The sequence below is a fragment of the Larus michahellis genome, chromosome 2 (genome assembly GCF_964199755.1).
Source record: "Larus michahellis chromosome 2, bLarMic1.1, whole genome shotgun sequence".
Classification (NCBI taxonomy): domain Eukaryota; kingdom Metazoa; phylum Chordata; class Aves; order Charadriiformes; family Laridae; genus Larus; species Larus michahellis.
Window position 1 is genome coordinate 16,158,560 of NC_133897.1, and position 12,284 is coordinate 16,170,843.

The window sequence follows — 12,284 nt, forward strand, 5'->3', positions numbered from 1 at the left end:
ATGCTATAACAACTTTTGGTGCAGAATTTTTCTATTAAGTTTGGAAGGTGGGAAAGGAAAATGTAAAGTTACTGTGTTTTCTTAGATAGTTAGTTTGTCATTTTGGAAACCTTTGTATTCCCTTTGCTTCCTATCTCTACCTTCCTTCTGAAGTGACCAAACCTATTAAAGCCATATTGTTTTTCCTGAGAAATTCTCTTTCAGTTTTGCTAGCCCCAGCAATGTGCAGATTGAGTGGAAGAGCATGGATGTTAGTGTTGCTTTTAAGTTGGGGGGTTTATTTTTAGTTTTAAAACTATGAGTCTTAAAACTCGCTTCCCCTGTTCTGCTCAGTCACTGGTAGCACTTAAAAGTTGGAATTCCGTTGCAATGCAGTTGCTGTGGCAGAAATTAATAACTGTAAGGAGAAAAATAATCTACAAGAAATTTGGAAAATAATGCTTTGGGTCATAGAAATGCTTGTTTTGAAAAGAGTGACTGAGAATGTCACTCAGTGTGGTTTTCAACATGAGAAGTGACTGCAAGCTAGCAATGCATGTTATTGAGTAATTAATGATAATTTAATGACTTTGTTTGAGTGGTCTGAGCTGTGCTGAAAGCAGTCAGAATTGTAGGACCTTGGGCTAAGGTCGAGTGCTGTAAATACCATTATACTCCTATAACAAGCTGGGACATCCAGTTCTCCAGCCTTATGAACTATTTGTAACTCTGTGACCGACCTTTAAAGAAATCTTACTGTTACTCTAAAACTTGGGTCCCAAGCTTAATGTTGCAACTGTGGCTGTGTAATGATTAAAGTTTGTGCACTGGCTTTGTTTTTGAGCTTTGTTGCTTCTCATCTTGTATAGTCTCTAGGAGCCTCCTTTTTTCCCCTTTATACTTTCAAATCACTAGTACTGAAGGCAAATAAACCCTTGAGTCAATTTTAAAGGATCTTCCCAGAAAGACGGGGAAAGCGGGCCAACTAATTTTGAACAAGTACCAGAAAACAGTCAGTAAATTAAATCAGTTCAACTAGTCATCCTCTCGTCCCATGTGAAACTGTAAAAGCAATGTTTAACTCCAAGTTGATTTTCTAGTACTTAAAATTTATCTTGCTCTAGATCAGAAACCTGAGAGTTTCATAGCCTACAGAGGTTCGTTCAATTTGCTTTTGTTCCAGGGAGTGATAAAACATGGCTCAGAAACATCCTTTCTTTGGCAAAGTTGGATATGTGAATACCAAGAACAGCTATAAAAATTTGCATAAGAATTTACATTATGTTGTAATTTATGCTGTAATAATTTACATTCATTCTGAATAACTATTTTCATCCAGAGGTCTCAAAATCTATTATGAAATAAGGTGGATATGGTCATTTTCAAATTATATGTGTGGAAGAAAGATTGCAAAAACGTTAGGTGACTTTTTACTTTTACTAATGGTGGAAAAATTCTCCGGCTTTCCTGTCTCTCCACGGCATATTCATCGGACGAGGCCACATTGAGTCATGTGTGTTGACATGAAAAACCAAGCCATGTGTAAACAACTAAATGATTTTCGTATTGACTCATGTCGCAATATATTTTGTTTTACTGCTTGATTCTCGTACGCTAATTTTAATCTCGAAGTGGGTATCTCTTTTGCTGCAGCACAAAATTGTTTTACTTTATCATCACCAATCTTATTTTAGATTCATAAAAGCGTCTAGCAGCTTGATAGTAAATTAAAGCTATTTCAAAACCATAATCTGTCTTCGAAATAATGTGATGATTTATTGTGAAGTGAGATAAGAATTTGTTATTCCTATATGTATTTGAGTTATTTATCTACCCCCTGGAGCCAAAAAGTGGGCAAAAAAGGTTATCTCTGCCTTTTCTTTTACGAAAGCTATAGCAAACTGGGAAACACTCCTGATAGCACAAAGTTCCTTAGTTCTGGAAATGGTAGGAAGAAACTCTCATCTGTGTAACTACCTATCAATAATGAGCTTTATCTTCTGACTTGTGTAGTGTTAGAGCAAGTGTTTTAAAGATCCTCCTGTTGCATTTTTAATCTAGTCTAGATTCAAATCTTTCATGAGTAGCTTTACAAGTGCTGGCTGTTATCTGTTTTCTTAGGAAGCACAGCAATGTGTATGGTATTTCCTAGTCTGCAACTGAACTGGAGCACTTTTTTCACGTAAACATGATGGTGGTTGTCACATTGGCTGGGTTTTCACGGCATATTCCTCCTGGAGAGGCCTAGAACTCTACAGGAAATGTTTTCCCAACAAAAGAGGCAAGATGCCTCCTTGGGACAGAAGACAACATGACTTCTGGAGAATGCTACAGCTGGGGGAAACCCGATGGCATTGCAGAAGCACCCTTCTTTCCAGGGATTGTTGTCAATAACAGTAGAAGGGGAACCAGAGCATTTGTCTTAAAAGCCTTTTCCATTTTTCTTTCCAGGCAAAGCAGAAAAAATGCCAGTTCTGTATCTCAAGACTCCTGGGAGCAGAGCTATTCCCCTGGAGAAGGGTTCCAGACTGCGAAGGAAAATCCCAGATATTCCAGCTACCAGGGATCGAGGAACGGCTATATGGGGGGACATGGCTTCAATGCCAGGGTAATGCTAGAAACACAAGAACTGCTCCGTCAAGAGCAGAGGCGGAAAGAACAACAACTGAAAAAAAAAACTTCTTCTGAAGGGCCTAGCAACTATGACTCATATAAGAAAATTCAGGACCCTAATTATACCCCTCCTAAAGGTCCTTTCAGGCAAGATGTACCGCCTTCACCATCTCAGGTAGCGAGGCTGAACAGATTGCAAACACCAGAAAAGGGAAGACCATTTTATTCTTGAGGTGAAGAAAATGAAGATCAACTTATCATGCAATAAGGAACATTTTCATATAGAGACATATTTTGAAAACTTTTTAAACTGATGGTACTAAGGAATATATCCGTTGCCTGTTTCAGTGCCTTCAAAAACACGGGCAAAGCATTGGTGAGCCTTATGTCTTTGCCGTTCTGTCTCAAGTGTTGAATTCATGGAAGGATGTTCCACCGTTTGACAATCATAGCGGAAGTGAGCAACGCCGCCCCTGCGTACCGAGTCCCGTAGCCCAGTCCAGTAGCTGTCAATGGCTTATTACTAGGATTTGTTGTAATGTGTTTTACTTTGCAGTGACTTATTACATCCACATGCAACTTTGTGGCATAAAATTAATGAATTTAAGGTTGAAGGAAGCATCGACATGTCCTTTTTTATTTCTCTCGGGTCAGGAGGAGGGTTACAGGTCACTCTTGAGTGGATAAGGCTTAGCTCTGCTCTGGATCGCAGTCGCAGTTCTAAGATGTTTTATGGTGGAGTCGTTACCAGTCTTTGTTGATCAATATTTAAGTGTCTATATGCTGAAAAACTATCCTTCTCCTATTATGCACATATGCAGTCTTTTTCTCTCTCTCTCCCCACTCTGAGCTTATTAAAAAAGCCTTTATCCTGACTCATGAGGAAAACAATATTAAGCTTTCAGTTATCCTGAGAATCCTGTTGCAATTGCCTTATAATCTTAATACACAGTCCATGACAAATGAAATAAGTGGAGAGAGACTATTTATACAGTCACAGCCAAGCCCTTGATAAGTATATTTTTCTATTTTATTAAAGATGGGAAATTATGAACAAACATACAACTGAGTTCTGCTCTGCTTTGCTTCTAAATGAATTTGGTCATATGAGAACTGTGTCTAGGAAGAGAGCTAGGGAGGGTATCATACCGTGGTCATCTTATACACAGTTGTCTTTGGGCAAATTTGGGAGATAGCTTAAAGCAAGAGCAGAAGAAATCAAAGTTTTACTTTGGATCAAAACCTGAAAAGGAAACAATTTCTTCTTTTTTACAATTTGTGAAGCTGCGTGGACAATTGCCTTGTGCTTCCGTATACTGTATTGTTGCATCGTGATGCTACATTACAAATAAACCTTTAAGTATATGAATGAGAGATAAGTGGAGACAAACTGTTACACATCATCCTGGAAACATGTCAGTGTCCAAAAATAACTAAAGCAAAAAAGATTGCTCTAGCAGTGAGTAATATTTGAATGTGCATATGGGATATGAGAATTTCTTTTGCAGCAGCTGTTTTTATGTTTGTTGGTCTGAACTTCATGTATTGTAAAAAATATAGCTGGGTTGCTGAAGTGCCTGCAAATCCTGACGTGAAAAGGCTTGAGAATGGATCTCAGCATATCATATACAAAAAGGAAAGAGAGAAAGCAAGAAAGAAAATCATGTATTGCGTGATTTTAAAAAAACGCCTATTTTTTTTTACTGGCACATTTTATTTTTGCGCCAACTTGTTTCTAGAATATATGTGAAATATCAGCACACGTATCTGTGTCTTTTATGCCTGTTTGTTAACGGTTTTTGTTGTTAATAATGTACTCCGTGTTTAAAAGTTGTTATTAGTGTAAGCACAGTGACATTGGATGACAATAGCTCTTTTACGCAGAATTTACAAAGCTGTGTAAAACAGCTTTCCGTGTACATATGAAATTTAGAATAAAAGGCTGTTTCCATCCTCGTCTTGGTATTGCCTGTAGACCGTTATGAGAACTGCAGCAGACATTGAGTTTAAAAAATATTTAACAGATGTTATTTTATCCTATTCCTAATGGTTTGCGCGTGTCTTCCTGTGAGCACTTATAAACATTGGCAAAAAAAAAAGAAAAGAAAAGATTTACAGCCCTGCTGAACACCTGAAGACTATCCTCAGAGGGAAAAAAACACTCAGTTTAACGTCTTGTGTTATTTTAGGCCTTACCTGTGACATTTAAAAGGTGCCTTCTTAAGACTAACCTCTGTGGCAAAAATCTTTCGTGCTGTAGCATGGAGTCCTCTCCCCACGGAGAGCACTGTGAGAGGGGCACCCGCTGTGCTCCGGCCAGATCCGGGCACGTGTGAGGAATCCCCCTCTGCTGCGGGTGTGTGTTTTGGGCTCTGATGGGAGCCCTTCACAGGAATGTTGACATGCTGAAAAATGGGAGAAGGCAGATTTATGAATAAAGCAATATTTACAGTGCCAGTGATACTCTGTTTCCCCCATTAGTATTGGAGCTGCGTCTGGTTTTCTCCCTCTTCCCCTCATTCCTCCTTTTGTTGGATACTGCAGGAATGTCAATCATAATTCTGTATATGCATGACATCAGGCTGTTGCCATGGCAATAATAGTGTCAAATTATTCACTGTGACTTTAGTGTGGGATCTCAAGGGGAAGAGTGGCAGGAGCTGCAAGGTGGACAGGCGGCTTTCAGTGCCCAAATAAACTAAAGGCGTGATTTTGCAAAAGAGCTAAATTGTAGCGGCTTGCAGTTGGGAGCGGGGAAATAATTGCAATTGCAGTTTTGCAGCCCTAGCTGTCTCCTCTCCTGACTGCATTCCCAGATTGCATAGTTTGATGTTTCTCTGGAATTATTTGGACAGGCAAATAATTGCAAGCACGAAAAAAGGCATTCACAGGAATGGAAAACAGGTTGAAGTCCTTTTCAAAATAGGGTCTTTGATAAACTGTTGTAGGAAAAAGGGCATATGTTTGGAAAAGTATGAAGTACGGGATGTTTTACATGTAAGGATGGCATATGTTAAAGTTTACCCTTCTATGAAACTCCTCTTCAAGGTGTTAACAATTTGCCATAATTAGATGCGTTCATGAAAGAAGGCAGATGTTCTCTTTGGGCCGTGTCTGTGTTATGTTAGTAAAGAATAAGGTCTTTTTCTGGCTTCGTCATCCTGTCTTCTTCCTGACATAGCCTAGACAGGATTTCTAATATTAACTCCCATAAGTTGCAAAGGGCGATAAGGAAGTGGGAGGGAGATATTTTAATAGAAAATGACCTTTAGTTCTGCATAGTGAATAGATTCAAAAGTTAATTGAGCTAACGACATTACTGCAGTAATTTGTTTGTGGACGCATTACCATTATGAGATTAACTCTGTAACATTAGTGTATTTAAGAATGGTCACAAGACAGACCGTAAGGGAGTTTACAACATCAAGGAGTGGGTGTAAAGGTTGCACATTTTTCTCTGTTGAAACCCTAAAAAAACCATCTGCAAAGCCTGCTGGTTTTTTATCAAAATAATTTGTTAATGCTATTGAAATTCCATGGGAAAGTTTAATGTTACTAATGCAGAAGACTGCTGCCTTTCTAAAAAAAAAACCAAAAAACAAAACTACTTCCCCTCTTCTTATAGGGCCTCCTTGGAAACAAGAGTGAGTTATTTATTGCATGGGCCAGATAGTTTAATATATGTCTTTGAGAACTCTGCCATCAAAAACAGCAAAAAATGGCATAGAGCCCAGCTGAACATGGTCGGAAAGTACAATTGCCATTTTTTGCTGGCAAACAGCAGGAAGAACAACAACCCAAAATTTAAACCCATCATGACTGTAGATATATGGCCTGCTTTTCAAACCTGTGCTGATGTTTTACTCACGTTCTATCTGCTTACGGGTGTCTGTAACGTTGCATTTATCTGTGCTGGGTATGTTGAGAAGGGAAGGGAAGAAACCTTGGCCAGACAAGGAAGAGATGCGCCAGATTAGCAGTGTTGGCTAAAGACAGGATATTCTTGAGTAATTCAAACCTTTGAACTTGCGTTGTTGAAACTTAAAGTGAATTTGGCTATTGCGTGTCCTGGCTTGCAAGTCTATTTTCAAAATATTTCCTAATTCTATTTGCTGTGCCTGACTGTTTCTACATCTTTCTCTCCCGAGTCCTCAGTCTAGTTCATAGGACTTGTGAGGAATCTGTCAGGAATGCAAACACAGAAAAAAAACCTGATCTATTTTTTATGCTGCTGTTGTGCCACCACACCCTGGCCTTCCGGACTCAATTTAAAGTTCATCCCTAACTTGGCAGAGGAAAAGCAAGGGTTAGAAATCCAGGATGGGGGACTGACTTCATGAAAGTAGGGTTTGTGTGTGTGTGTACATGCAAGAGAGGGAGAGAGAGAAAGAGGCACAGATTGGATTCATTTGCCTTTAATTCATGTCCAGCTTGAAACCCTCTTCAAAAAATCTTGCAGCATTTCTTCAGAGTTTTTTCCATCTGTGCAGTAACCAGCTGATGATTTGATGCACATGGTTATTGTTTCATGCCCTTTGCACAGTTCTTCTATTTGGTATCAGCATCACACTCTCTCTTTTACATCTGCTGATTAATTCTGTTGCATTTATTTGTTTCTCTAAATGGCATGCAATTCATTCATATCCTAGGCTGCTTCTTGCCAGTGATTGATATTTCTCTCTCAGCTTTGCAAACTTATTTAATATTTTTCTGTCCTTGGGAGTAGTGCTATCTTTTGTAATTTACACTTTAATCATATTTTTAAAATTGAGACTCAAGGCTTGAGTTGGGATTACACAAAGGCAGACTAAAGAATATGGCTTTGATTTCTATTCGGTGTGCAGCGCACACTTCCCAGGCGGTTGTAGGGACTGTACAGAGTACTGCCTCAAGGAGATGAAGGAAAACATCAAGCCCAGGAGCTTTGGAGGAAAAAAAAAGTTAAATAAAGTTTTGAAAATATTTATGCCCACTGCATGCTATCTACTGTGAAAAAAAATAATAATTCCTTAGAAGTACCGCTCTCTGTCTGACTGGCTCATGGTTTCAGAGCTCAGACAGACGTGACTGTGGTTTAAAGATGGCTGGTTGGAAGAGGAAGCTGCTTGTGCCCTTCCAAGAGATGCCAGGACCCTCTTCCCTTGCAAATTGGCTCCCAAAATACTGTTTTCAGCTGCACATCTTACAGCAACCAAGGTCTGGAACATTCACACATTGAGCTGAAAACTGCAGTGACATCTGTCACAGAGGAAGGGATGACAGCCGTGGGTGATAATAGCTTCATTTTTCTGATTTGAATCTGTTTGTTTGTTCAAGTAATCTTTGTCTTAGGAAATTAAAGAAAGAAATGAAGAGTGAGGGAGAGGAGTAAAATGTGAGCAAAAAGGTTCCCCACGTTCCTTCCACTATTGTCAACATTACAGCTACTGGTAGTTAGTTGCCTTTTTTTCACCTTTATGCCCCAAAGCCGTAAAAAGGGATAAACTAGCTGGCAGTAACCTCAGCGCAAAACTCATGACCCTCCTAGAGATTCACTCTATTGTGTAGCCTGTAAGATCTGAATTAACAACACAACAAGTAAAACAATTTTACTGTCCCTCCGTTATTTCCTCTATGGGTTTCCCTGGGGTGTGTTTACATTGTCAGGCTTTGGGACTAAGGGCTGTGTTTACTTTTTAGACTATATAGAACAGAATACTATTGTTGGCAGTAAAAGCTAGTAAATATTTGGGTTTTTTTCAATGTGAAGGGAGCTTTTTTTAGAGTTGGTTTATATGGATTTTTGCAACAGGTGCATGACGGTCCCATTTTAGATGTATTCCTCATCCTAGCAATATTCTCATTTATAGGTACAGAGCATATTGCTGGAACCAGTAATAGCTGGGGAGTTGCTACATATGGCAGGTAAAATGAGTTCCTCAGATCACTTTATTTAACCAGGAGACTACTTCTTTTAAGCTTTTATAGAGGGAGGGAGGGAAAAAGAGGTCTCTTCCTTGTGGAAATAGGAAGCTGAAGAACTATATAGAGGAATTTTGAGGAGCTGCAGCCTTCTGCCAGGAGCCCAGAACAGTTATCACCTTCGTGTTCAGCAAACTGGAGAAGACATTAGTTTTCACTGCTACACCAATATAATTCTTATTCCCACTTAGAACTTGCTGAAGTCTGAGACCCCCTTCTGGGTACCCATCACATTTTATATCCTCCGTGGGGGCAAGTGCAAAGCTTCGTAATACTTCAGTTGTAGCCAGGCTATTAAAAGCCAGTAGGCTCTTAGGAACAGGAATGTTTTGGCCTAAAACTTTGTGCCTAATCATGATGTACGTTTTGTTTCATTCTTCCAATCATCTGTAGGATCCTGTCCATGACACGCGTCTTCCACAGTTTCCTCAGCGTATGGTACATTCCAGATCTGCTCTGTGGTCCAGCCCAAACTGAAAGGGCTATTCTAATAAATGTTTATAAATAATATTAATGAAAATTTATTAATACCTGATCTGTTGGTTTGGGGCTATGGGCTATAAAGGAAGACAAATTTATGCCTGAGGAACTACTTTTGCATTTGCAGAGGAAGTTTAAGAAGTCTTTTCTCACTTTAGCATCTGAGGATTAATCTATTCAACCACAGCATAACAGGGACTGGAAGTGGCCATGTCTTGTTTTAGTGCCTGGTTGATGCTTTCCAAAAGTCTATTTTATAATCTGGACCGAGTTCGTTGTAATTTTGTACGTATTGTGTTCCTTACTTTGAGAACTGTATAAAATCACATTAAAAATAGAAGCCACTAAATTATGCAACCTGTTGCTGCCCAAAAGCTCAGCTAATACTAAAGCCAGCAGAATAGAAATAATTCGTGTTTCAATATCCCATTCTTTTTTTAAAAAAATAATGCACAGAAATTTTTATGAATAGTAGTATACAGAATTTTGCAATTGTTCATTCTTGTTTTTTAAAGTCAGTTTGCATGAATAGTTTTCTCATCTTTATGCAGAAATTTTCCGCATTTTTGTTGACTAAAATATTACTAATCTAATTTCCTATTAAAAAACTCATTTCCAGCATTGCAGAGCTGAAAGGTGCTACCAAGCATTTAGTCTTCAATTTACATACAACAAACCCTGTAATCTGATGGGGGATTTCACACAAGGATGGCTGCATGCAATTACATGGGCAAAGAAAAAATTTCATCCAAGGCTCTGCTCTACAATAATTTCATCTGTTGGTCTACCACTGAGAGTTCTCCTATTGTTAAATTGCTTATTGATGTGGACTTAAGAGTAGAAAAATCCACACAATGTTGTCAAACTAGGTTTTCAATGCTGTTTGCATTTCTTTTTTCTTTTTAATTATAATTTGGGTTTGTTAGAAATGGACAAAGTAAACAGATTGGAATAATTCATTTGAGTTAACACTCATTGACAAGAAAACATTAAGCATTCTCCAGATGAAGCGTCAGTCATGAAAGACAGAAGGATAATCCTAACATTACAACTCAAGTAAATTAGTTTTCGGATATATATTCCAGCATCGCATGAAGCTGTACCAATTCTTAATACTGGCATAATAATATGCACTTTTAAATGATGCCAGAAATCATCATTACAACAGAGAGAGGATTCACACACTGTTTGTGTTTATTAACGTGGGAATGTTGGAAGAGTATTTAGTATTAAATGTCACAGTCTACAGTGATTGGAGATAAACAACTGTAAAACTGATTGAGAAGATTTGGGCAGATAAACGCAAATGGCAAGCAGAGCTCCACACACTGCCACAGTGGAAACACATCCCGACGTTACGCCTCTGGCATGGCAGCACCAAGCGCAACTCGGTGAACCCAGTGCAGCTCCTTTGGAAAGGTGTTGAGTGAAGTTGGAGGGTACGGGACCATGGTAAGCGTGAGCCTGAAGCACATTTGCTCCTTCTGCATACAAGGAAACGATTTGTACCTTAGCTGGCCTACGTCTTTCTTGCTTCTGAAGACTTGCACAACTTAGCTGTGTCTGACCATAGGTGGACAACTAAGCTGCATTTTTTCTTAATTGCATGAGGGTGGATATAAAATTCTGCCCCATCACACTGTGCCAACGTGACCATCGTGATTCCTTCTCAGAAGGTTTAACTCAAAGCTGGTAACTCACTGTCCATGAAGGCCAGGACATCTTTCATCCAAACAGAAGGTGGGAGGGAAGCAGGGCAGGGAACTACCCTGTGGTGTCTGTATGGGAGGCTGCCATTTACCACAGAAGAAGCCATTGAAATAACGTTAATGTGACGTAACCGTTAAATTTCTCTTGAATTAGATGGTATGTTGTGAATTTCACAGTAATGTCCTCTGCTGCCAAAGGTTTGAGACGCAGGAGTCAGGCTGGGGAGGAGCGTCTGGAAATCTGACTTGGTGCTCTGCGGGCCTTAAAAAAAAAAGGAAAGAAAAAAGGTATGTTACAGAGCAGCTGATCTGTCTCCTCGTACCACGTGTGTTCTCCCAGTCCACACTAGACCATAAATGAAATGTGGTTAAGGGTTTATCTCCCTATAAATACCATGTATATTTATTAAATGGTGAGTGATTTGCATTATTGTGACATTTGATCGGTGGTATTCGGATCCAGCTGGTAAAGTTTCAGCAAGGAGCTGGGAGAGCAGCAACAGTCCTTCTATTGTCTTGAGCTGGCGTTGTGAGGCAGCAGTGAAAGCAATACAGCCAGCGATGCAGTAATCTAATACAGAATACAGGCTGCTTCTTTTGTTAAACATCTTCTCCTAAAAATGCTGGCAAGTGCACATTGTTTCCTTATCGTTTTTTCCTCTTGAGAGATTTCAATTCCACTTACCCCACGGGCCCAAATCCTTCCTGAGCACATGAGTTAGACAGCAAGGAGGATTACTAGAAATAGCGCAGACAATGACCAAAAGCCGTCTTGCGTGCCTTTTCTTTCCAGCCAGCCACCCACCTTTCATTATCAAGGGGATGAATACCGTATCTGACTGCATAATCAAAATCCAGTGACCTGTCAGAGCAGGCAGTAAAATAAAGCTCTCTTGCTGTTTCCCTTTGACTAGGCTTCAGTTCTGGAACCCTTTTAACCCAGATTTTCTGACATATTGTAACTTGTAGACATTTAAGGATGCAATCACTGAGCTAATATGTTTTAGATTGCGTCCTTATAATATATATGGTATATTGAACGTCACGATTTCTGGTAAAATTGGAGCACCCTGATGCCAAAGTAATAGCCTTTAATTAGAAGAGCTACAGCAAAGAGCCGTTAAAGCATATTGAACAATAGAAATCCCTGACAAGTTTTTCCAGCAATTTTTCTGCCTGTGATATTTGCCAGCACATTCCTGATGAATGTCTAAGGTAAAAACGAATGCTCATGTGGATCTTGAATGCCATTCAACATATGGAAAGAACCGCTTACTTTTCTTTAAATACAGTCCCACATAGCCACCAATGCAAAAAACTTTTTTTCTTTTTTTTTTTTCCCTCCACTAATTCATTACAGTGCCCTTAGCGGATTAATGCTGGGCAAAAGTTTAGAGAATGTCATACAAGATGCCAAAGGGGCATCTGTTGCAAAGTCTAAACCTAAACTCTGTCCCTTAGAGCCAACTCCAGATTTTGTACAGAATAGGGGAGAGCTTATTTTAAAATGTTTTCCCATACAGTATGTTTCCCTTGTTCCCT

The 12,284-nt window shown here is 39.3% G+C and overlaps 1 protein-coding gene across 21 annotated transcripts in view; it reads left to right on the forward strand.

Annotated features, from left to right (window-relative positions):
- Positions 1-4,543, forward strand: part of PARD3 (par-3 family cell polarity regulator) — a 460,486-nt gene extending 455,943 nt beyond the window's left edge. For all 21 annotated transcript variants that reach the window (XR_012585424.1, XR_012585425.1, XM_074574241.1 and 18 more), the window contains one exon: positions 2,431-4,543. Coding sequence is in view for 19 of the 21 variants with exons in the window: in XM_074574241.1 (XP_074430342.1) it covers positions 2,431-2,824 (394 nt within the window). In the remaining 2 variants the exon portion in view is untranslated. The remainder of the gene's footprint in view (positions 1-2,430) is intronic.
- Positions 4,544-12,284: the final 7,741 nt, after the last annotated feature.